A 27850-nucleotide genomic window follows, 5' to 3' on the forward strand; every position below is an offset into this window, starting at 1 on the left:
CCCAATGCCTCACCTCACAGGAATCAAGCATGCTGTGCCTCCAATACAGCAGTCATTTCATCTTCTGTGCATCACTGGCCTGGAGCCCAAGCATACCTATCTAAAGAATTAACCATAAATATGGATTTAGAAAGGTGTCTCAATTTGAGACCTTACAATCTAAGCTATAATAGCATAATCACATGACAACATAACAAAAATGCAATCACGAGGCTGTTAAAAAATAATCTCAAAAATTCACCTGCTTCAACTTCCTATCTTAAGGTAAGCATATTGATCAACTCCAAAAGTTAAAGTAGCTGTTTTCACAGCTAGAAAAAAAATTCTAGGAACTATAGGTCCTCCCTTCATATCTCCTTTATCATTCTCTTTATAATTCTCCTTCAACCCAAGCTGACAGACAGAGAAACCAATTAAGAGACAGAGGCAGAACAGTCACATAGAAAAAATAAAGAGATCCTACTTTCAGTTAGAATCTGGTAGAATTAAGTCCTGAGGAGTGAGAAGAAATGTGAAGATTAAGTAACCTGTTTAAATCTCCTGGTTGCTTAGGTTTTTCCTTTGAGATGCCATCTGGGAACAGGGTTTGAGTTAGCATCATGATTTAAAAAAAAAAAAGACATAACTACATCATTTAATGAGGGCCTACTATGTGTCAAGTATTTAAATATTATAACTGCTGTGCAAAAAGGAAGCCTTATCATTTTATATGCAAAGAAAATAAGACTCCAAGGAATAAAGTAACTTGCCTGAGGCTAAGCTAATTAACTTGCTCAGCTACTGGGTAGTTATCCTGGGATTCCAATTATAGTCATGTTGTTACCATATGGCTACATTCTTCCTTATCTAGAAGAGTGACTCCAAGGAATGGAGTAAGGTATCAGAATCAAGGTAGAGATTCTTAATGCTGGTTTCATAGGTTCTGATTGCTCCACTGCCACCCTAAGAGAGTCACTGTCCCAGTAATCCACAGCTATTGATGATGATGATGTTGATATTAAAAAATAAGACAATAATGATGAAAATAATAGCACCTTAAATGCATCATTTCATCCTTATAACAACCCACAAGGTTGGTCTAGTCTTAGCCCCTTTTTACAGGTGGGAAACAGTGCCTGAGCAGTGACTGCCTAAGCTAATGCAGGTATTTGATGGTGGAAGCCAGAGCCCAAGCCCTATAAATTATCTCACACTGCATCAGAGGAATGTGTCAGATCTCTCAAGTTTGTTGGGAGTGGAAAATAGTTGAAAATCACCATTCTATAGAATAAACTAAACTCTTTATCGTCTGTTCTTTAAGCTCCTTGATGATCTTGCTACAACCTATAATTTCTAACCTTATTTTTCATCACTCCTTTTAACTCCAGGAAATTTCTTGCTGTTTTCCATAAATACCCTGAGTTTTTCTCATTTGCCTAATGCTACACCTTTTAGCTGAAACGGCATTTTCTATGGATTCCAACAAAGCAAAATGTTATCCACTATAAAACTTCCTCCCCACATAGAAAAACCTCTCCCACTATTGAACTTCCATAGCAGTTTGTCCTTCTCTCAGAACATTCAGGAGATATTTATGTGCTTGGAATGGATTCCTACTTGACTTCAGTAGGCATTGATTCCGTATGGATCCTGTGGAATGAATATCCTTCTGGGGCAATATGCCTGGCTGGAAGAAGTTGAAGATCTAATGAAACCAGAGAGAAGAGGCAGCTGTAAATCTTTAGAAGTTGCCATCCTAAAAACTATGATCCTCACTAAGAGCAAAACACAGCATCATTTTTTTTTTTTTTGAGACAGAGTCTTGCTCTGTTGCCCAGGCTAGAGTGCAGTGGCATGATCTCAGCTCACTGCAACCTCCACCTCCTGGGTTCTAAGTGATTCTCCTGCTTCAGCCTCCACAGTAGCTGAGATTACAGGCACGAGCCACCACGACCAGCTAATTTTGTATTTTTAGTAGAGATGGGGTTTCACCATGTTGGCCAGGCTGGTCTCAAACTCCTGAACTCAGGTGATCCACCCGCCTTGGCCTCCCAAAATGCTGGGATTAGAGGTGTGAGCCCCGCACCCAGCCCCAAACTTATTCTTATAAAACACAGTGGTTAGGAATGTAGACTGGAGCCAGTCTCCATCTTGCTGTGTGGACTTGAACAAATCACTTAACTTCTATGCCAACTGCCTCATCTGTGAATAGGAAATGATAACACAACCTTCCTTACTGGGCTGTTGTGAGGATTCAATCAGTTCATATACATAAAGTGCCTAGAACATTGTATGGCTCATGATAAATACTATACAAATATTTGCCATTATTATTTTTGAAACTCATATGTAGATTGGAAAAGTGGCTCCAGTTCCAAGACGGGAACTGTTAGAGATCAAAAACTTTCAGAAGAAACAATTTAGGTGAAGCATACAAAATGGCTTATATATAAATGAAGCAGTACCATTTTCCTCTGAAAAGTTACAGATCAAGAGAAGATATAACTGAACACTATAAAATAATAAATCAAATGATGGCAGAAATAGGTGAATATACACTTTCTAGGTAAAGTACAGAGACAGTAGAACCAAGGAGTCCATCTGGAAACCTGAAGGAGATTGTTTTAGGTCAAACAAATTTAAAAATTGATAGTGTCTAACAGATGAATTTAAAATTAGCTATTTAGACTTGGAATTCAATTGTTTTCAGGAAAACAAGGTTTTCTGTATTGCCTGGGTTTTCTGGCTAATCCATAAAAGCCAATTTAACTTAATATTACTCTAGTAGTAACAACAGATGATTTTAATATTAACAGACTATTTTAATTACCAGATTGCTTTAGTATTAACATATATTTTACTAGTTATGTACAACAATGGTTTTATAACACATCATCTGTATTGTAGGAATGGCAACTCGTAAAATCATACATCATGAATGCAGGAAGGGATCTGAGTGATAGCTAGGGTCACTACACTTCCTAGTTTGCCTAGCTTAGTAATGGTTTATGCTTGCCACCTTAATTATTAACAGCTCCCCCTGTTAATTAAATCACAGAGGAAATTAAGTCACAGAGTGTTGTGACCTAGCAAAAGTCATAAAGTTAAGAAGGGGCTAGAATTAGAACCCATAAATACTTATTCCTAGTCCAGGAGTCTTCCTATTAGACTGCATGGACTCATCAGTATTAAGACAATGGTGATGACCATGACGGTCAGGATTTGGGGCACCCGTACACATGAAATACAGAGTCTATGGGAGTAAAGCTCTCCTTATCCCAGAGGGACTTTCTGGGGTCAAGGGCTGAGGGATTCAAGGGATCCTTGCTTGTATCTAAGGCTGGCCTATTTCCTTTCTCACTGTCCCTACTTGTGGGTTCTTGCTCAACACCTCCCTGGAATGGGAAAGGTTATGGGGGATATAAGGAATTTATTTTGGGATGTGTTGAGTGTGAGATGTCTCTTCAACATTTAACTGGAGATGTAGAACAGGAGTCCAGACTGGAGATATCAGTCTGGAAGTAAGCAATGAAAGCGTGGTATGTGAAGCTTAGGGCAGTCATCAGAGAATAAATAAGAAGAGTTCTGCAGTAAAGAACAGGGGCCAAAAGGAAGGTGAGTGGTAAGGAGATGAAAAGGGGCTCAGGGCATTGAATAACCAGCTCTAACACTGAGGGAAAGAAAAAAATGAGGCCCGTGACAATAAGCATGATAAACTGCAGCTACTACCATTATTGGAAACTTACTATGTTCTAGGCACTCTAGCAAGTACTTTATATATATTTTCTTAGCCCTCATTTCTAACCTCTGATGTAGGGGAAAAATAAGGTTACAAGAGGTTAATAAACCTGACTATGGATACAAAATAAGTAGCAAAGAAGAAATTCAGACTCAAGAGTGACTCCGAAGATTGATCTTTCTACAATGCTCTGCTTACTCGGGGCTATCTTTTGCCCTTCGTATGTGATGTCTGGATGACAGACAGTCTGGCTTGTATTTTTCTTTTGTGGAAATATTTATTTTTATGTCTTTGTAGTTAAGATAATAACATTGAATCATGTGAACATGACTTCAGAATGAGGATACTGTCGATGCTCCTTTTGGTAAGTATGTAGAGGTCACTGGCTGTATTTCTGCTCCAAGCATGTTCTACTGGATGAGAAATGGAACACTTTTGCTCTTAATCTGCACTATTAGTGTCGTAGGTATATTCATATTACAAACACATGTTCAACAACCAGGAGCTCTGGTTATTTATAAAACAGAAATACTTATTAGGAAGTTTATTAGTTAATACACTGATTATAAGTTTTGTCATGAGGGGTATTTATCTGGGCTTGGGCTTTGCTGAGAACAAGTTTTTTTCTTGAGAATATGAATCTGTTGGAAAATATGAGATGGTGCAATTTGCATGTATGTATAAAATTCAAAAACAAGTATTGCCTAGTGAAAGTAATAGCAAAAACTAACTAGACTTCTGTTTTTAAAATTATATTAATAAGTATAAACATTACTATTTTGCTAAGAGCAGTTTCATATTTGTTGATACTGAATTTCTCAGTGGTTAAAACTTATATTGTCTGATCTCCTTCCTCCAAAAAGAATCTATTAAAGCACTTTCAAAGAATGAAAGTTAGGCATAGGCACAAAATTTAATTTATTCTGAAGTTACAGAGGAAAAAGACTGTATTGTTATAAGGAAGTAAGTCTTGGGTTCTTCTCTAGCTGTTTCATGCATTTCAATCTAATCTACAGCTAAGAGAAGATTCTTAAGGGCAGGGACAATACCTTTTATTTCTTTTGTACAGTGACTAGCACAGTAGTTGGCACACTATATGTACTATATACTTGATAAAATCGTGATATTTACAATTCTCAACTGTATGTATTGAGAATTTGTTGCCATTCTACCCTTTAAAGGAAACATTTTGTTTCTCCCATGTGAAAACAGACACAGCCAAAGGCAAAGTTTTTCTACAACGAAACTTTCAAAATAAATTTCCCATGGAATTTGGTGCTGTTAGAATTTTAGTAGAGTTCTTAATAATCTAATTTTCTGTAAGAAACCATAATTGCCTAAAATAAAGAATTCAACATTTCATTTGGAAATAGTTTAAATTCATTGTTTACTAATAATATTAACAAATACCTTGTTGGAATTCAATAGAATAGGGCTATTGAATTTAAGGGCTAGAGAAGTCTCATTTTTCTTTTCCCACTGGGATATTTTATAGCAGAAAAAATATTTATATACTCCATATATACATAATCATCATAATAAAACAGAAAACTCTTAATAGCAAAACAAAAGGGGTTGTTGTTTTTAATCAAATAAGTAAAATAGTGGATAAGAATAATGAGATTTGAATAGTAATAGACTTATTTACATTTGTGATCACCCATCTAATTATAGTCTTTTTTTCTCCTCTTTCAGTTTTTCTTTTTTTTTTTTCTTTTTTTTTGAGATGGAGTCTCGCTCTGTCACCCAGGCTGGAGTGCAGTGGTGTGATCTCGGCTCACTGCAAACTCCGCCTCCCAGGTTCAAGAGATTCTCCTGCCTCAGCCTCCTGAGTAGCTGGGATTACAGGCGTGCACCACCACGCCCTGCTAATTTTTTGTATTTTTAGTAGAGATGGTGTTTCACCATGTTGGTCAGGCTGGTCTTGAACTCCTGACCTCGTGATCCATCCGCCTCGGCCTCCCAAAGTGCTGGGGTTACAGGCGTGAGCCACTGCGCCCGGCCTCCGCTTTCAGTTTTTTTAGGGGCAATCTTTTTGCCTCTTATAGGATGTGTCATCCAACAGATGACATGTTTATGTTTTTGTTTTTTCATAGAGGATATATATTTAGGATTTCTAACACAAAGGGGAACAACTAGTAGAAGCCTTAAATTAAATAGGGAAACAAACAAAGATGTACTGCTGTTCCTTCTTTGCTCAAGAGATTGTCAGTATGCTTATTTAATTGATAGTTTTCTTTGTACCTTCTCAGGTTTATTATGCTGTCAAGGGACTAGTCTTTGAAGAATACTGTAGGGCGTAAGGCAAACAAACAGAAAACCCTGAAGATGACAGTAAGATTCCCTTCGTTACATCTTAAAAGGAAGGCCAACAATGCCCATCCTAACTTGGAATCCCATATTACGCTTTTGAGTTCATAAGTTAACAGGCTTTGAGCAGTCAATGGAGCATCCGAGTAAGTAGATGTGAAGGCTGGGAGAATCACTGCTTAGAGAGAAAGAACCCAAGAAACATGTCTAAGTTTGTAGAGGAAAGTATACTCTGCTTCTATGAAATCAAAGCTGTGGGTTCAATGTGCTAGTTTAACATAAATAAAAAATTATATTCTAAAAAAAACAATTGTGCCTTAAGCACACCTGGTAGTCTCATAAATGCTGACTGATGCTATAAAAGGTATAATGGATCAAGATGGTTAGCTAGATACCAACCCATCCTTACAGTTGAAGAAAAATAAACTCAAAAAGCAATGTGATTGGTGGTATGTCAAATAGGAATGTCTCTTAGCACATTACTCTGGTCTTGATATGGTCTAGCTACTCTGATTGCTCTTGGGACTGGGCAAGAACATGAATAGAGTATAATCCATCACATCTTCTGACTGTGGTTCAGTGGCCTAAACATCACATAACAAAACCACATTTGATAGCTTCCTTCTAATTGCAAGACACATAACAAATACCACCAAACAATGTAATTTGTGACATGTAAGTAGTTTTTCTTAAATTTAAAAAATAATTTCAAAAAATGGCTAAGGGCAAGATAAGAAACTAACTCAGCCATTCCAATGCCAAAGAATTTCAAATTTAAGTTGGCTTTTTACTTTTCATTAGAAGTAAGAAATACCCATTCAGCTACAAGACCAAAATTGAGAGATGATATACTCTGAAAATAAAATCTTATACTAACATCTAAAATCTGAAAGTTTTATTTTAAAAACTCCTTATTAAGGAAAACATATACAAAAGTAGAATAGTATAAATTAACCCCACTCACTCTCAGGAACCATCACTCAGCTTCATCTATTATCAACTCATGACCAGTTTTACCCCTCCACTTCCACTTCCCCAGAAATCAGGTTATTTCATCTCTAAACATTTCAGTAAAACCTTACAATTTTAACTGATCACTGTTAGAAGTTGTGGGGTTCTGTGTTTCATTTTTAATTGCTTTTATTTTGGATACCTATGTCAGTGAGGAAACTGGTGTTTATTGAAGACAAGGAGAATAAAAAATCTAGATTTTTTCTTTAGTTCTTCTGTGATTTCTTGTACCTAAATACAGTTATAAAATTTTCTCCTCCTTCCACTGAAGGAGATGGAGCTGGCAAGATATAGTCATTCAGTTTTAACAAGCATTAATTGAGCACTAGGGACAGGGCTGGGTGCTGGAGATACAAAAATGAGTAAACAAAGATCCTATTTCTAGAATGGGGTGAGACAGACACAATAAATATTATAGATAATGTCGATATAATATGGAAAATGCTAGGATAATGGTATTCACAGGGTACTTTGGGAAATAGAGAATAAGGCAATTCAGAGGAAATCAGATATTCAAGAAAGGCTTCCAGGAAGAGATGATATCTGAGTAAATGCAAAAGTGCTGCAATTGATTGTTACTATGTCATTATAATAAGTGCAATATGAAGGTTCCTTCAAATAGATTTCATTCATTTAGTGGGTTGGGGAATTAGCAGGGAAGCTCCTCAAAGAGTATTAGTCTGTGAAGTGTGTAAAACAACAATAATTTATAAAAACAGCCACTATATCATGTCCTGTGGGGAATACCAAAGGGAAAGGCATGGTCTCAACCCTCAAGAAGGTAGGAATGTAGATGGGGAGAAACTCAGCATGCATTGGAAAACTGCACTATAGAATATTCAATCAAATTAGAGAGTTTAGGGATGAGAAGAGTGGCATGAACTGAAGTATTTGAATAAGAGCTTGGACCAAGGTTTTGAATATAAATTTAACCTAGATCAAAAAAGGAAGACAATCTAGTAAAGAATATTAAAAGGTAAGTTTTAAGTGGTCAAAGATTCTTTGTCTTTAAGGAGTTATTTCTTCATTCTGTTCATCTTTGGATTGACTGAAGCCAGGTGGGGAAGGTCATCTTTTACCTAAACCTTAAAGAGGTGTGTGTGTGCATGTGCTTATGTGTATGCTAGTGTCAGAACATGAAGATTTGATCTAATAATTTACAACCTATTCTAAGCTATTCTATTAGACTAATGCACAATGTCAGGCTGCAAATGCAAAGGTCTACTCTGGCAGATATCTGATTCTTGGGGGAAAAATGAAAAGCAAAGCCCATAAAAATTAAAGTTATAAAAGACACATAAGAAAATTCAATCAACAGTATAGTTTCCAGCTGTCCTTCTGAAATCAATGATACACCATTTATAATACTATCTTTAATAACAACAACAATAGCGTCAGCTAACACTTATACAGCATCTACTATAAACACACTTTATATAAGTAATTCATTTAATCCTCAAAGCAGCCTGTCTGGCAGTTAGTACAACCTCTCCCATTTTACAGAGGGGGTAACTGAGACACAGAGAGACTAATAATTGCTCTTTTCTCCATTCTAGTTATTCAGCTTTCACTGGTGAGACTTTAGATCAGAGGTTTAAAAGGCATGTAGGTACACAGTGGATATATGTTGAAATCTATTTTTAATAAACTAGAAAAATTACTTATATCCTTCATTGACTTAAGTGAAATGCTGCATGATAGTATATTGGCACAGAACCATAAACATAAATGTCAAATAATCCATGAGGCTAAGAGGCAGAGTTGCAAACAGGAATATGCTCCAGCAATGGCTTGTTTATCAGCAAACCAAACACTAGTCTCTGAATACTTCCCCTGGGATTGAAGAATGCATCTTTTTCACAATAGTTACACAAAGAACAGCATCAAACATATATGACAATAAATGACCATATAATATACAGCAATAAAAGTAGCAATTTGCTATAAGTTTTGTCCCTACTGAACTGTAGAAAAATATTACTCCCCAGGTAGAGGTACTTGCTTTTCCTTTCAAACTCTGAAAGCACTTCATATATAGCTAAACTCAGTACTTACATTATAGTACATTATAATTATTTGTTCGTATAGTGGCCTTTCCTCTAGACTACGAGACCTTGAGTATAGAGTCTGAACTTATTCCTCCTGAGATTTAAAAGCCATCCCTCCATCTAGTAGCATGAAGGTTTACTAGATGAATAAATTAATTAATTATTCGATAGGTGACTTTTAGTAAAATCTAAGGCACTATAAAGCATAATAGACAAGTTAAAAATGTCAAGTTATAAGGGTTTTGTTATTTTAAGAATAGATTCTAATTTCCCTTGCATTTAAGGCCTTTTCTACACCAGCCCTAATCAACCTTCTAAACCTTATCTTGTCTGTTAGATCCTATATATGAATTATTTTATCTTGCACAAGCCCTGTGCTTTCTCACTCTATGTTTTAACTCAGTAATCTCCAAAAAGTTTTAGATTATGCAGCTCTCTCAGTATAAAATATTTGGTATACTTATTTAACATTGTGCTAAAATATATTTATTACTAAGCAAACACAAAAGTGGAAGAAAACAGATATTTTAAACAAATGAAGTTTTAATCTTTTCTTCCTCCACACGATGCATTGCTCTGTATGTATCCCACTTTGAAAATCGCTGATTTATATCAAAAGAACAAATCTCATAGCATTTTGTGAGAATTAAATGAATCAATACATATAAAGCACTTATAATGCTGAGCATATAGGAAACACTATACATGCCACTAATTTCATTACCATCATTATCATCAATGTAGTTTCTTTTGAGTGGAATAATGTCTACATACCTACCTTCTAGCCTCCTTCCTACACGCCAAACTCCTTGAAAGCCAAATGATAAATGTTATCTCTTCAAAGAACTATTTGAATCCATCTCTTAAGGGATTAGGACTTATTGCACTGAAGAAGGTACCAAATCTACAAAGTTTAGCAAGAAGCCATGCCCAGGAAGCCAAAATAAAACTAGAACCATTGGTAAAAATTAAAGATGGGTTTATGGAAAATGATGCAAATGCAAAGAGATATGATTATTAGCTCCATGGGAAAGAAAATATAAGAAAAGTAAATATAGCCATAGTGAAATTATCTGACTCTATAATAAACAATGTTTACATTAACCTAATAATATAAATATTGATGACTAACACAAAATTGTTTATTGGTTTTAAGAAGATCAAATCAATATGAAGATATTCAGTTGATTTTTGAAATGGTAAAATGTGTCACGTGTTTTTATATTTCCACAGTTGTACTTTTACAGCAGTCTCAGCATAAAAGAGATTTCAAGAAGTTTTAACTCTTACCTGTAACACAGCGGCAAATAAATACACTACTATGAAGATTATAGTTAAAGAAGTATGACCACTTTTCATCAAATGAATAGTGTAGAGGAAAATTAAATGTCCAGGAATCACTAAAAGCAGCAGAACTTGAGCAGACTTATTATTTACTCCTGTAATATAAAATGTAAAAGTAATTAAAACAAAATTATATTTTGGTTAATAGGTCATAGTTATTAAAATTTGAGGATTACTTTCTAGTTACTATACTTCATACTATCACATGAAATTTGATTGCCAAAAATAAATTTCAAGTAGTTACAATTCATTTCATTCTCTGAAATTTCCACTATATATGTTAATTAAATGAAAGGTGGTTGATAAAAACTTGCTATGAAGAACATCAGTCACACTTTAATATCTATCATAAAAACAGAGAAAATATAAAGTTCTTAAAGTACAAGAATGTTTTAATTTTATTAATTTCTTTAGACTTCTATCACTGGTATTAAAAGGGTAGCCATTTCTGATCTTCATTCAAAGATCAATAATGGCCACGCACAGTGGCTCACACCTGTAATCCCAGAGCTTTAGGAGGCCAAGGTGGGAGGATTGCTTGAGGCCAGGAGTTCAAGACCAGCCTGGGCAACATAGTGAGACCTCATCTCTACAAAAAATAAAGATAAAAAAAAATTAGGCAAGCAAAGTGGCTCGTGCCTATAGTCCCGGCTACTCAGAAGGCTGATGTGGGAGGATCACCTGAGCCCAGGAGTTTGAGGTGCAGTGAGCTGTGATGGTACCACTACTCTCCAGCCTGCGCAACAAAGCAAAGCCCTGTCTCAACAACAACAAAAAATTTTCTAAAACAAAAGTCAATAATCACACTTATTTTCATCAGGGAAAAAAAATGACAAGAATTGTGAAGTTTAAAATTGTGGTCTTAGTTTTTTGGTAATCATGTGCCTTTGTTTTTTCATAGCCACATAAATAATGCACTGTTCCTTGAAATCGAGGTTATCCCTTCTTAACTGGTTTGTTTGAGATCAAATGCCTACATTTAGAAAGGCCAAAATAATAATATAGATAAGATAGTACATCTGCTTCCTGAAATCACCTGGCAATTATTTTTTTTTGTCTTTCACAAAATAAGGTTTCTCTTTCACAACTAACAAGCAAGATACCCCAGAAAGAGGCATCAAAGAGAAACATTATACAAAAATCCTCAGCAACTGCAGAATTGATACACATGCCTTTTCATTCACTGGGATTAGCTCTTAGAAATAGGAAAGTTGAGCAACTTTCACAAAACACATATTCAATAAATGTTGCCTGCCTATAATCTTAGAGAGCAATAGCCCTTGATCTAAAATATGCAAAAATCCATAAGCACATACCTGGACCAAAGAAAGTTCTAAATGGGTAGTAACAACCTTTGGGTTCATCAGGCAATTCTCCTGGAATGCTATGTAAATGGAGGTAGGTAGAAATCCTGCTAGCCTGAATGGCCACCAAATTACCACCAATACCTGAAACACAAGGAAAAACAAAGTAGCAATCCTCATATTTTAAACAACTTGCATAAATTCAACCAAAAGCAAGCCTCTTTGTGTAACATTCTGGGCCAATAAAACAAAATAAAGAGTTCTTCTGAAATGTTGATCTATTTAATGTTGAAGTAGACATTCCAAAGGCATAAAATCATTGTTAGATAAGATTAATTCATTATTTTTCAAACTTGACTGGTATAAAAGCAGACCAGAGCAGGTAATTTTTAAAAGTCATTATCAAAACCAAGAAATAAAATTAGGTACCAAGATCCTTCATGTTTATCACCTTAATGACAGGGAAGATAAGCTAGACTTACTCAAATAGATAAGGCTAGAAACTTTTCTTCTCAGCTTACTAAAGAAATTGGTACAGAGCCACTGGAAAAAATACTCATTACCGTCTCACATACTCTGAGGCAGAAGAGTTGATGCCAGGATGTGAAACGAATTCCAAAGAGTGGTAAGTCCCTCCAAGGTAAGACAGGATACTCAAATTGTTTCTCCTTTTGCAGAGTACAGGAGAAAGAAGTTAAGCCATAAAAGTGAGTAAGAAGAAAACTGAAAAATTCAAATTCTTAACTGATGAGTGTAGGACTGCCTAAGATTGAGGAAACAGCAAGAGAATCTCAAACCCCATCCCACGCCTTTCACTAAGAAACATCAGCAACTGACTGTTGGGGGAAGAGCAAGAGCACAGATAGTTAAGCCTTCCAGGCTGCAGGCATACAGCCCTCCACGCTTCACACTTAGCACAGGGTAGCCGGAGCATGCCCATAAAGAAAGTTGAGGTTAGTGGTGAGCTGAGGGTAATGATAATAACCATAAAAAACAAACCCAGTTCAACTGCTGACTAGATTGACTCAATCCTCCATCCTAATGATCTAGCAGAAGAAAAGAACTCCCATTTCTAGGCATAAATAATATTTATCTCAGTCTCCAATAGTCTTGTATGTATAATGTCCATCATTCAATTAAAAAATTAAAAGACAGGAAAAAGCAATAAAGAATATAAACCATTGAAGGAGTTAAGAAGTCATCAGAGCCAGACCCAGAGATGAATCAGGTGTTGAAACCATCCAACTAGGAATTTAAAATAATTATAATTAATATGATAAAGGATCTAGTGGAAAAGATATACAAATATATTAAAAGACAGAGACATAAATTAAAAGTAAAAATATGGAAAAAGATATACCATGCAAACACTAAGGGAAAGAAAGTAAGAGTGACTATATCAATATCAAGGGGAAAAAAATGGCATTCTAACAGGGAATATTACCAAGGATAAAGACGAACATCGTATAAAGTTTAAGAAGGTCAAGATGGCCAGAAGCAGTGGTTCCCGCCTGTAATCCCAGCACTTTGGGGGGCCGAGGTGGGTGGATCACGAGGTCAGGAGATCAAGACCATCCTGGCCAACATGGTGAAACCCCGTCTCTACTAAAAAAAATACAAAAATTAGTTTGGTGTGGTGGCACGTGCCTGTAATCCCAGCTACCCCGGAGGCTGAGGCAGGCGAATCACTTGAACCCTGGAGCTGGAGGTTGCAGTGAGCTGAGATCACGCCACTGCACTCCAGCCTGGTGACAGAGTGAGACTCTGTCTCAAAAAAAAAAAAAAAAAAAGTCTAGTCTTCAAAATACATCAAGAAGCAAAAACTGATAAATCCGAGAGGAAAAATAGACAAGCCTGTTTTTATACACAGAAAACACTGTATCTCATTCATTGAGTACACATATAGTAAGTCCTCACTTAATGTCATTGATAGATTCTTGGAAACAGACTGTAAGCGAAATGACGTACAGCAAGTCCTAGAATAGCATTATTCAATGTCGTTATATTATAACATTGATGAGAAAAAAGTTGGTTTTGTTACGTATTGTTTCACCTAAAGTCACAGTTTTAAGAACCTGCTAGCGATGTTAAGTGAGCACTTACTATATTTTAAAAATCAACAATGATACAGAAGACTTTAATAATACTATCAGCCAGTTTAATCTAAATTACATTTGTAGAACATACTACCCAACAACAGCAGAATACATTTCACACATGCACTCACGGAACATTAATGAAGATAGACCATATTACAGGCCATAAGACAAGTCTCAATAAATTAGAAATGATTGGAACATGCAAAGTATGCTCTCTTTCCATAACAGAAAAGTAAGATATCTGAGGATTCCCCCAAATATCTGGAAAGTAAACAATACATTTCTAAATAACCCGTAGTTCAAAGAAGAAAACACAAGGAAATTTGGAAAGTATTTTGAATTTACTACAAATGAAAACATAAACTATTGAGATATGTGGGAGGCACATAAAGCAGTACTTAGCAATTCATAGCATTACTTATATTAGGAAAGAAGAAAGCTTTCATATCAATGATCTAAGGCTCACATCTTAAGAACGAAGAAAAAAAATTAAACCAAAAGAAAGCATAAGGAGGGAATAAAATAAGAACAGAAATCAATGAAATAGAAAATAAAAACAGCAGGGAAAAATAAATGAAACAAAAAGCTGGTTCTTCGAATAGATAAAAAAGAGAAGACACAAATTCCAATATCAAGAATGAAAGAGAAGTCATCACTACAGTGCATGCATTAAAAGGATAATATAGGAATATCATAAACTTTAAAAATACTAAACAATTAGCAAATCAAATCCAGCAAAACATTTAATGTATATCATAACCAAATTTGATTTATCCTAGGAATGCAAGACTGATTTAATAGTTGGAAAGAAATTAAAACAACTCGGCACATTAACAAATGAATGGAGGAAAAAATAATATAATTGGATGAATAAATGCAGAATAATTTATAAAATTTTATATTTATCATTAAAAACTCTTAGCAAACCAGGAATCAAGTAGGACTTCTTTAACTTGATAACCACACACACACACACACACACACACACACGAAATCTGAGATATGACAAAGGAGGAACTGCAAATCAATAAACAGTGTTATCGACTTTTAATAAGTAGTGCTAAGATAATTATTAATATGCCAAAAACCTATGCAATTTGATCCCCACTCTCATATCATGCACAAAAATAAATTCCACATGATTAAAGACCTCATGCAAAAGAAAAACATATTAAGTTTTGCAAGATGATAATGAATGGATGAAAAGGATTTTTTAACAAAATAGATAAATTACACACCATAAAGGAAAAAGTTGACAAATCTGACTACAGTGTAATTAAAGCCTTCTGTTCATCAAAAGACACCATGGAGAAAGTGGAAAGACAAGCCACAGAGTGGAAGAATTTTTTTTAACACATATAATTGTCAAAGGACTACTATCCAGAATATATGAAGAACTCCTACATGTAGAGAGAATCAGTAATTGCAGAAATGCGAATAAAAGCACAATAAATATCATTTCATACTCATCAGATTGGCAAACCTTTTAGCCTAAAAACATCAACTATTTATAACGACGTGCAGCAAGGAGAACTCTTACACAAAGCTAGCAAGAGTGTCAACTGTTATAATCCCTTTTGAAAATATTTTGGCATTGTGTAATAAAGTTGTTGAGGCCAAGTGCAGTGGCTCACACCTGTAATCTCAGCCCTTTGGGAAGCTGAGGCAGGAGGATCGCTTGAGCCTAGGAGTTTGAAACCAGCCTGGGCAATATAGTGAGACTTTGTCTCTACTAAAAATAAAAAAATTAGCTGGGTGTGGTGGTGCACACCTGTAGTTGCAGCTACTCAGAAGACTGAGGCAGGAGAATGGCTTGAGCCCAAGAGATTGAGGCTGCAGTGAGCCGTGGTCATGCCACTGCACTCCAGTCTGGGTGACAGAATAAGACCCTGTCTTTAGTAAGTAAGTAAGTAATTAAGTAAGTAAGTAAGTAAATAAATAAATAAATAAATAAATAAATAAAGTTGTTGATAGGCATACCCTACAATCTAGCAATTCCACTCTTAGACAAATACTCAAATAAATGCCTACATATGTACAACAGTTGGAAGAATGAGCTCTGAAAGAAGTATGAAATCAAGAGAACTTGGCATCTTAAATTTATGAAGGACTCCATTTAAATCATACCGAATACACTGGCACAGGAGATTTTTGAACAAGAAGAATTAGAGAACAATTGCAACAGGATGTCTGAACCAGGTGCTAAAAGTTGAAAGCTTTGATGATATCAGAGAGAATCAGAAGGCAGCAATCCTCTGGCCAGGTCTATTACCCACTGTTGATCCAAGTTACCTGGAAGCAAAATAGATTTCCCTCCAAAAAAAGTGTGATGAAACTACCTTGTTTTTATAATAGGATTATCTGGCTTGTGCTAGATTATTAGTTCTTTGCTTAATAATTTAGGATGTGATGTTTAGGATCCAGTTTCTTATTAAGAAAAAACCCAGCCCTAGCAGCCTCCAAATCTACACAGTTTAATCTTGGGCATATATAAATATTATACTCAGAAATAAAGATTGAGTAATTTTGTTCAAAGATATTTAGGTCAATATTACTTATATATCACCTATATATTGCTGGATACCTAGTGAAGTTTTGGCATTCACTGCATTCTAATAACGTTAATTTGTTATTGTGGAATAAGAATTTAGCATTTTTTAATTGCAGAAAAAATGTAAGTACAGAAACAGGAAAAGCATGAGCTTCCCCCCTTCTAAGCTGAGAGGTTGATCACTTTTTGTGCCAATGCACCAAAAACGAAGCAATTTAAACATTATTGTTTTAAGGCTGAAATTATAATGTCTTGATCTTAAACTAAATGTAGCTTCATGATTTCCTCATCACATCTCATTTAGTAAATACAAAATTCATTAAAGCAAATGCTTAAGATAATTTAAAATGCAGATCATCATAAAAACGTTTAAAATATGTATCCCAGGGAGTTCTGAAAAAATTTCTAAAGGAAAATAAATTTCTTTAAAAATGTGTTTAAAAGACACTTGGACTAGACAGAATAATTAAGGCACATAAATGCAGAGCTGTGTTCTCTGTAACATTCTGACTGTGGCTCAAACTATGTGAGTTTTTCTGAAAACCGCCTCAGTCACTTGCTATGACATCACTGATATTTAACTTCTTGGAGCTTCCATTTTCTAATCTGAAAATAAGGATAATATCTATCTCATAAGGATGCTGAGAGAATTAAATAAAATAATGCGTACATGAAAGATGCTTAGCACAGTTTCTGGACATGGTAAAGGCTTAAAAAATGTTAAATATTATTGTTATTATCAATAATAAATTTATGTAAATAATGTGATTCTGACTTGGCATTTTCTTAATTATAGATCCTGACATTTTCTGGAGAATTCATTGGTCAGAGGATGTCCAGAAACTGTATTGCTTTTCAATTCACAGACTATTTTGTTTTAAAATATATATATGAAAGAGAATAAATCATTTGGTGCCCATTCTATTTATTTATTTATTCATTTATTTTTATTTTTAGAGACAGGGTCTTGTTCTGTCTCACAGGCTGGAGTGCAGTTGCGTCATTATGGCTCACTGCAACGTCGAACTCCTGAGCTCAAGTGATCCTCCTGCCTTAGCCCCCTGCATAGCTGGGACTACAGGTATGCATCACCATGCCTAGCTAATTAAAAAAAAAATTTTTTTTTAGAGATGAGGTCTCACTGTGTTGCCCAGGCTGGTCTTGAACTCCGGGGCTCAAGCAATCCTCCTGCCTAGGCCTCCCAAAACACTGGGATTCAGACATAAGCCACCAAGCTTGGCTAGCACCCATATTTTAAACAATCAATTAAACTGCCTTCTGTTTACTCAATGAATTTTCCACTAGAAGTCAGAGGTGACTATCTTTTTAAAGTCTGGATTTTCTAGATCTGAACTCACTTTCTAAAGAAAAGAATAGAGGCTGGTCCAATGGTAGTGGGTTATCAGAACTTATTCACATTAGTGTTGCTAAAGTTGGTATACGACTATCCACTGCTAAACTCACTGACATTAAAAAATTAAAAAATAAACAATTAGCCAGAACATTGAATAATTAGCATGTATCGGTACTCATCTGATAATAGCATATAAACAAGGCCAGTAGCTTATACCTCTAAGTGAAGGTAAATGAAAATGTCTCAGAAATTCAAAGTGGCAAGAGTATTTAACTACATAATGCAAGCATTTTCACAAAAAGTTACTGGGTAAACCAATAAGGGGTAAACTAGCAAAAACAGCTTTGTAATCTTTCTCTTTATAGTCACTCAAAAGGAAAAGAATCTAATATCAAAAATTATACTTAATGCAAAGCAGAAGATTACATTCAGATACGTTTTTCAATGATGGATATTTTCCATAGGAATGCATAAATTGCATTCCTCTTCAGTTACTCTGGGGATTCTCTTGGGGGTAATGTTCTATGTGGTATTTTATTGGATATGGAATGCTTCAATGCAAACACAGAAAGCATCTGCTATTAAGCCAAAGTATATCTATTCTACAACTGCAACTTCTCTTGAGTTTGAAACAAAAAGCTACTAATGATTAATTGTAGCTCTCTTCTAAAACCCACAAATTTGTTGGTAAAACTTTACAAAACTATTTTTATCATTTCTTTGTTACCATGTAACAGACTAAGATAATGATAATAAATATAAACAAAGTCTTATAAATAAACAGTTTATCACCTTATCACACTGTAGTCCGGGAAACACAGACATAACTGATGTTATAATTGCACCAAACTAAAAAGAAAATGAATGAGAGACTTCAGAAAGACACTGATATCATTTTTCCAGATAAGGTGAATAAAATTTTTAAGTAAACAACATAATTATTGAAGGGGCTAATTAAAGTTTTAACCTCTCATGGTTTCATCATGATCATTGGTTATATTTTTAAACTATAACAAAATTATTACCTTAGAATAGTTTTCTTTAATGTCAAAAGATGCTTTCTTGCTATAATGACATACACTATGTTTCCACTAAAAGCTAGTCTGCCAACATTTCTTTTAAATTATTTAAATTCTTCAGGGACTAATTGCACTATTAAAGCCAGTGGAGAGCATCTAAAGATAGTCTCACACAAATTAAAAACATTAGTAAAAACAACTTGTCAATATACTAAATAATATGCGAGATTCCTCAGTATCCACAGGACAGAATTTTAAGTGCCTAATGCTTGAATAAGCTCAGTTGATGAAATAAAGATTGAGAGTAGGAAGAAATTATCAGCAGGTTCATCTAGGGACTGTTTTAAAAATCCAAATTTATGTTTTGTTAAATTTAGAAATATATGTTTCCAGTAAATGTTTAGCACCAACGTCATGGAATATATTTCAAATTTTGTCAAGAATTCCTTTGCACATTCCAAAGGCAACCCAAAGCAAAAGTTCATTTTCTTAAGAAATAAATCTCTATAATCAACAGCATAATAAGTCTGGCCCCTTCCTATATCCCTACCCGTTTTCTCCATCTCTATGTACCTCTGCATTTTCACCTGTCCTCCTCTCAAGACTTATCAGAACTCACATGCAGAAATTACTCTTTTAGTTTCAAGAAATGCAAAAAGATGGAGGAGAAATACCTTCCATTTTTTTCATATTTGTAAGAAGAAATACATTGGAACACCCTTTTAGTGAAGAGCTTTTTATTTAAACAAGGGTAGGCGTATTTACCTCCCTAGTCCCTAATCCATTACCTTTACCATTTCCCTCCCACTTGTAGACAAGGTGGTAAATGGCTGATGAACTCTCTAAATTTTCTACTTCCTTTACCATAGATCATGCATTATTTTTTAAATAAATTATGTATAAATTATGTATGTATGTATGTATGTATGTATGTATGTATGTATGTATTTAGAGACAGGGTCCTGCTCTGTTGCCTAGGTTGGAATGCAGTGGTACAATCACGGCTCACCGCATCCTTGATCTCCTGGACTCAAGTGATCCTCCCACCTCAGCCTCCCAAGTAGATAGGACTACGGGTGCATGCCACCATGCCTGGCTGATTTTTTTTTTTTATAGTAGAAATGAGGTCTCACTATGTTGCCTTGGCTGGTCTCAAACTCCTGAGCTCACACAATCCCACCTCCTTGGCCTCCCAAAGTGCTGGGGTTATAGAAGTGAGCCAGAGTGCTCAGCCTAGATGATACATTCTTAACACAGGTGAAAACTGGTTCTTGAGGGGAGAAAAAATATCACTCATTTTATTTATAAAGCCCATTTACACATACAGTACATAAATGGATAAACAGTAGATGTGCAAAATGAAAATTTCATGGGTAGGTATATTTAGAAAAAAAATTGATTCAAACGGCTCCTTCAAAAGGTGATGATGAAAATAAAAGATTGAAAAACACTGCCGGCTGGGCGCGGTGGCTCACGCCTGTAATCCCAGCACTTCGGGAGGCCGAGGCGGGTGGATCACGAGGTCAGGAGATCAAGACCATCCTGGCTAACATGGTGAAACCCCGTCTCTACTAAAAATACAAAAAATTAGCCGGGCGTGGTGGCGGGTGACTGTAGTCCCAGCTACTCGGGAGGCCGAGGCAGGAGAATGGCGTGAACCTGGGAGGCGGAGCTTGCAGTGAGCCGAGATGCGCCACTGCAGTCCAGCCTGGGCGAAAGAGCCAGACTCTGTCTCAAAAAAGAAAACACACACACACACACACCGCCTTAGATCAGAAATTCCCAACCAGTGTGCCTCAGATGGGTTACAGCTGTGTCAAGATACTATCCTCCAAGCTCTTGGCATGGCTGCAGTGCCAAATCAGGTACCTCTGGTTACAAATGGCTGTCTTCTTCACCCTAGGGTGCCATCCAAATATTATTAATTTTTATGTGTGCCATGATGTGAGAAAGATTAGAAAACACTGCCCTAGAGAAATGAATGTCTCTACTTTCCTGGGACAACTGAGGCTGTCAGTTGTAAGGCCCTTCATCTTAGTCTCTATCCCCTAGCCCATATCTGTGTATTTCCACCTGTCTTTCTTCAAGACTCCTTTTCTTACCACATTGAGATAAGGGGTTATCCTTTCTTTCCAAGGCTACCGTGTGGCCCATCGTTTGATGGGCCTTGCTCCCTCATTATTCACCATCTCTCATGCATCCTTGATCTTTCTTTCTCTACTATTCCTTTGCCTCCTTGCCAACAAACGTACCCACGTCTCTTCTCTTGGAAAAAGCTCCTCATCTGGACTTCTAAGTGTCATTCTAATTCTTTTCTTTTCATTGTCAATTAATTAATATGAAGTCTAAAAGTGCTACTTCTAAGATGTTTATTGTTTTATACTATTTAATAAATGCAAAAATAATATTTATAAAATACATGTAAGTTACAAAGACTTATACTACAAAAAAACACCCATGTACCCACCACTCAGTTTAAGTAAAGGAATTCATTATCTTTAGATTTGTAGTGCCCTCTGTGCTCTTCCTTAATCCCATATCCTTCCTTTGCTATCAGAGTGACTATGTTTGTGTTTTTTATTCTCGTGCTTTTCTCTGTGTTATTACTACATACATGTATATTCCTAACTAAATACTATATAATTTGGTTTTGCATACCCTTGAACATTATATAAATGGAATAATTTATCACATAAGTTTCTGAGATTTATCCTTGCTCGTCTGGGACATGTAATTAATCCATTTTTATTGTTAATAACATTCTATTGTAAGACTGTACTTTCATTTATCTAGTCTGCTGCTCAACAAAACTGAATTCTCAAATGACTTCCTGATCACTGAATAAATAGTCCGTCTTGAATCCTTCTTGGCTACAATAACATAGCTTTCATCCTCCTTCTAACCAATGCATCTCAAATTCCGAAGGTATTTCAAGAGCAGATAAAAATAGAGACGATAAGGGAGAGGAAGTATGCGATTGGGGATGTCTTGTTTGGGACACTGGGTAGCTAACACCGCTAACCGACACAGGAAACACCGAAGGGCAGGTTTGCAGGGAAGAGGATGAGTTCAGTTAGAAGCTTCAGATGTTCCATGTGGAAATATCCAATTTAAAGTATGGATCTAGAAAGGAACAGATGTGTCAAGACTAGGGATAAAGCCATGAAATGAAGCCATATGACAAGGACAAGTTGTTCTCAAACTTTTGCATATATCAAAATCAATTGATGAGTTCTACCTCCGAGCTGCTGATTCAGGCTTAAGAACCTGCATTTCTAATAAGATCCCAAGTGATATTGCTGGTCTGGGGACCACACTTCGAAAATCTCTGGATGAGACAATATTGCCCATAAAGAAGGTGAAAACTAAGAATAGAACTCAAGAGCAGGGTCTTGAAGAATACAAAGAGGCAGGTAGAAAGAAGGAACCAGTGAAGGAAAATGAAAAAGAATTTTCAGAGAAGGGATGAGAATGGTAGAATTGCAAAAAGGGTATAGTAAACAGTATTAAACAACTGAATAGAATGAAGACTGAAAATAAGTTATTGGATAAAGTAATTAGGAGGTCACTGGAGAGCTTAGTAAAAGCAGTTTTGTAGAGTGAGAAGGAAGAAAAATACTATAATGAGTTGAAAAAATACAGACTACACTTGGGAAAGTTTGATTGTAGAGAGTAGAAGAGACAGAACAGAAGCTTGAGAAGGCAGAGCACTATGGGAAAGGTGACTTGGGATAAAAGACTTGTGCCCATTTGTAAGCTAACGGGAAAAGATGTAAGAGAGGAAGACATGGGAGATAACGGAAAAGTTAAAATAATTGATGGAGTAAGGCTCCCGTTGGAATTGTAATGGAATAGTATCCAGGGCACAGGTCAACTAGTCGGTCCTGGGCAAAAGAATCAGCTCTTCTGAGATAGGGGTGAAAGAAGTTAAAAATAGACATTGTTAGAGATACGAACAGAGGTGAAGGGAAAGGAAAGAGCACGCTGGGAGAGACATGCGTAAAGACTATTTTCTCTGTAAGCCTGCCCTACAACAAACATTAAAGGAATTTCTCCAGGCAGAAGAAAAATAATACCAGATAAAAACCTGGATCTACACAAAGGAAAGAGTGCTGGAAATATAACTTTATATGATAAAATATAAAAGATATATTTTTTCATTTTTAGTCTCTTTTTAAAAATAACTGAAGCAAAAAATAATAACAATGTATTACAGGATTTACTATTTCAAAAAAGTAAAACGTATTTCAAAAAAGAGTACATAAGTAAAACGTATTTCAAAAAAGAGTACATAAGGAAGACGAGTGGTATTTCAAGTATAGTGACATAAGCTTCTTATCCTATATGTAAAGTGGTTTATTATTGTTTGAAAGTAGACTGTGATAAAAAAGATATAAGCCCTAAATCAATGGTTCTCAAAGTGTGGTCTAGGGGGTCTGAGGAAGGTTAGATCTAGAAATCCCAACACCTAGCTAACAGAAGTACCAGAAAGAGAGACTCACGTTTATGTTAGCATGATAAAGGCTTTAAGAAATCCCGTAGTAGGATGTGGAGAAATAGGAACACGTTTACACTGCTGGTGGGACTGTAAACTAGTTCAACCATTGTGGAAGACAGTGTGACAATTCCTCAAGGATCTAGAACTAGAAATACCATTTGACCCAGCCATCCCATTACTGGGTATACACCCAAAGGATTATAAATCATGCTGCTATAAAGACACATGCACATGTATGTTTATTGAGGCACTATTCGCAATAGCAAAGACTTGGAACCAACCCAAATTTGTCCATCAATGATAGACTGGATTAAGAAAATGTGGCACATATACACCATGGAATACTATGCAGCCATAAAAAAGGATGAGTTCATGTCCTTTGTAGGGACATGGATGAAGCTGGAAACCATCATTCTCAGCAAACTATCGCAAGGACAGAAAACCAAACACTGCATGTTCTCACTCATAGGAATTGAACAATGAGAACACTTAGACGCAGGAAGGGGAACATCACACACCGAGGCCTGTTGTAGGGTGGGGGGAGAGGGGAGGGATAGCATTAGAAAATATACCTAATGTAAATGATGAGTTAATGGGTGCAGTACACCAACATGGCGCATGTATACATATGTAACAAACCTGCACGTTGTGCACATGTACCCTGGAACTTAAAGCATAATAAAAAGAAAATAAAAAACTAAAGAAGAATTAACACCAACAACAATAAAGAAATCCCATAGTAAACAAGTTTGTTTAACTTAATGTTTACCAAATTTGATTGACCACAGAACTCACTTTTCAAGTTATACTTATTAACATCTCACAGAACTAGTGTTACCATGAAATATATTTTGGAAAATGCCACTAGTTCTGAAAGATATTAATAAACATTAAAAGATATCCTAGTCACAATATGAACACAGATATGCCTTAAACAATGTATGCATTCTTGTAGCTAATAAAACATAAATTAGTAGCTGCATATTTTGAGAAAAAAAAAAATCACAGGCTTTAGAATAGACCCGATCTGGTTTTCAATCGTGACTCACCACTTACAAGATAAGAGACCTTAGACAATCTACTGATCTTATTGTGAGGATTATACGACACAACATGTATAAAAAAAACCTGTAAGTTACCTGGTACATAGTGGTAGGTACTCACTAAATAGCAGATAATGATGACAATGATGAAGATAAACAAGGGTCCTTTAAATAGTACATTCCCCAACACATTTTAAATGAAATTCAATTCCCAAAAGTTCCATCTTATTTGAGGAACATAGAGTAAACCATCTCTATTAGTGTTTTTTAAAGAGTGGAATTTATAAGCTCATAGTGTACCACCATGCCCGGCTAATTTTTATATTTTTTGTGCAGACAGGGTTTGGTCATGTTGCCCAGCCTGGTCTCAAACTTATGAGCTCAAGCGATCCACCTGCCTTGGCCTCCCAAAGTGCTGATAGCCAACTAAGAGGTTTACTTACTGAGATACTAAAAATATATTACTATGAATATCATGCAATGCCACAGCACAGACATCCAAGGAGAGCATTTCAGTGAAGCTCTAGAATTGTTTCTTATGTAAGGTAAAACAACTGAAATATGCATTAAAGCCTTATAATAAAAGGGTTATTGTAATTTAAGTTAAATTTCTTACTGAAATGTTGTTTAATATAGCTCTAACAGTCATTATGAGTAATGTTTATGCTAATGAACTCATCCATTAATATTCACAGAAGAGGATCTGAAGAGGTGGGAGGAAAGCAGTAGTTATTCCAGGCAGTGAAAATTAGATGAATCTTTGTAGGGACAATATAAAAACCTAGTTAGAATGACAATGAAAAAATTGCGTGTGTCTTTGGGAAACAATGAGTCCAACCATGTACAGAGGGCCTTGAAAGCTAGGCAGAAGAATTCAAATTTGATTTGATAGGCAGGGAAAAAAAACCACTGTTAAATTCATCATCTTAGGACCCATGTAATAAAAACAATGTTTAAGAATGACTAGGCTATTAGTGACACTTAATTTGCATCAAATAGAGAGTGAGTCAGGAAGCCTACTTTATTACTTGAATGATGGCTATATGGAGACATTAGGCTACAAGAGTAAGACATGCTTGTTATATAAATAAATGATTGAGCAAGTGAACTGTGTTAAAGGGCAAGTAGACAATGGCTTGGTCATTTTTCAGTCAAAGAGGATGAAGGACCAGGTTGAAATAGATGGTCCCACAATTTTATGTGTGGGTGATGGGGAGAATGGTGGCATGAAGAGAGAGACCTACAGGGAAAATTTGTTCATTGATATTCTAAAGGGATATAAAAATTAAAATATTCAGTAGAAATTTTAGATATGAAATTAGATTTTGAAGAACTTGCCTTTATATGTCATATATATATTTTTTACATATATACATATATACACTTTTTTTGAGACAAGGTCTTGCTCTGTTGCCCAGGCTGGAGTGCAGTAGCACGATCTTGGCTCACTGCAACCTCTGCCTCCCTCCCAGGCTCAGAAGGTCCTCTTGCTTCAGCCTCCCAAGTAGCTGGGACTACAGGCGTGTACCACCATGCCTGTAAAAATATAATTTTTATATTTTTTGTGCAGGCAGGGTTTGGTCATATTGCCCAGGCTGGTCTCAAACTCATGAGCTTGAGCAATCCACTTGCCTTGGCCTCGCAAAGTGCTGAGATTACAGGGATGAGCCACCGTGCCCAAATGACATATTTTCTTTTTACATAGATATGCAAAGTAAATTACATTAAATATGTAGTATATCCTGGGACATGTTTTTCCCCAAGTAGAATTACTTTTTAAATTATATTGGTCTAGGCTGTACTTAAAATCTACTTTAGCGTTGAACAATGAGAACACATGGACACAGGGAGAACATCACACACCAGGGCCTGTCAGGTGGGGGGCAAGGGGTGGGAGAGCATTAGGACAAATAACTCATGCATGCGGGGCTTAAAAACTAGATGATGGGTTGATGGGTGCAGCAAACCACCATGGCAAATGTATACCTATGTAACAAACCTGCATGTTCTGCACATGTATCCCAGAACTTAAAGTAAAAAAAAAAAATCCACTTTAATGACAGTCACCGCAGAAGCCGGTAGACTGGATTAAAATGATCTTATTAAATGTAATTCATACATAAATGTCTGTGAATTTAAGTATTATAATTCCCATTTCATAGATAACAAAAAAATACACGACAGATTTTTAAACGGATCAGCTGAGGACCAATAGATTTTTCTCTTTTATTTTTTTTTAAGACAGGGTCTCACTCTGTTTCCCAGGCTAGCATGCAGTGGCTTATTGTAGCCTCCAGCTCCTGGGCTCAAGCAATCCTCCTGCCTCAGCCTCCTGAGGACATACCTGGGACTACAGGTGTGTGCCACCACATCTGGCTAATTTTTGAACTTTTTATAGAAATGGGGGTCTCACTATGTTGCCCTGGCCTCAAACTCCTAACCTCAAGTGACCCTCCTACCTAGGCCTCCCAAAGCACTGGGATTGCAGTCATGAGCCACTGTGCCCACCCCAGATTTTAATGAACTGAATGGACTTAAGCAGGGTTGAAACCCAGCTGTCTCTAATTTATCCACAAAAATTGACAAAAGGAACAACAAAACAATATACAATAGCCGATAATCCCAATGTAAATAATAAACAAAATCTGAAACATATTTTGCCACATTAATCTTAAGTCAGGTATACCTGACTCTCAAACTAGTAGTTCATGATAAGATTAAGAAAGATTACTTTTCAGAAATGTATTCTGCCTGTTGAGACCTGGGAATGTAATTTTCACTGTGAGCAACAACTTGGGGTTGGAGGCAGAATGGTTGGGATGGGAGGACAGACCTCAAGAATCTGAGCCCTAAGACTTGTAATAGTACCTAAGACTAAGAGGATACGAAGATTTGATATTATCATGAAACAGTATATCTAATTCTTACCATTAATAACTGGTGTGTAAACAACAATCCCAACCAAGTTTGGGTCAGATACAGTTGTGTCCAGAATAAGGCCCCCAATGCTGAAAGAGATAAAATTATATAATTTAGAGAAGAGGGAAGAGAACATACTTGAAGTTATTCTGTACATACAGACACCCCTCCTTTTTAAAATAAAATATTCACACATTTTAAAATAGAGCAAAAAGAAAAATATTCAAAGTAAAAATCAATGTCAACAGTAAAATGTTGAAAATAAAACATGGCATAAGCTCTAGCCCCAAATTTCAGAATTCTGATGTCTAAGATATGCTACTTGTGAAAAAAAAAAAGCATACGCTTTAAATGCATTAAAATGTCTTGAACAGTATACAAGAAATTATTAACCATGTCTATTTCTGGGGGTGAGGGTGACAGGGGACTGACGGTCATTTTATATCCTTCTGTGCTTATTAATTTTTTAAAACCATGCCATTGGTCACTCTTATAATTTAAAAAATAATTTAAAAAAGAGTATGTTTTCATATTTGAAATAAACAAGGCATAAAAGAGGTTATTTTTATTGTGTTAAAACTAGATATTGTTAGGATGTGTCTTATTACTGGAAAATTAAAATAATGAGTTAT

The 27850-nt window shown here is 35.8% G+C and overlaps 1 protein-coding gene across 8 annotated transcripts in view; it reads right to left on the bottom strand.

The window, feature by feature from the left end:
- The window catches only part of SLC41A2 (solute carrier family 41 member 2), a 154838-nt gene that overhangs the window by 29843 nt on the left and 97145 nt on the right, over positions 1-27850 (bottom strand). For 4 of the 8 annotated variants that reach the window (XM_054528177.2, XM_024257548.3, XM_009248176.4 and 1 more), the window contains 3 exons: positions 27228-27307; positions 11748-11879; positions 10378-10526 (listed from right to left, as the gene is read on the bottom strand). In XM_054528177.2, coding sequence (XP_054384152.1) covers positions 10378-10526; positions 11748-11879; positions 27228-27307 — 361 coding nt within the window. Of the gene's footprint in view, positions 1-13; positions 101-10377; positions 10527-10927; positions 11021-11747; positions 11880-27227; positions 27308-27850 lie in introns of those variants that run through there. The other 4 variants (XM_054528178.1, XM_063712241.1, XM_063712240.1 and 1 more) reach the window with 2 other exon arrangements.

The sequence above is a fragment of the Pongo abelii genome, chromosome 10, assembly GCF_028885655.2.
Source record: "Pongo abelii isolate AG06213 chromosome 10, NHGRI_mPonAbe1-v2.0_pri, whole genome shotgun sequence".
Taxonomy (NCBI): domain Eukaryota; kingdom Metazoa; phylum Chordata; class Mammalia; order Primates; family Hominidae; genus Pongo; species Pongo abelii.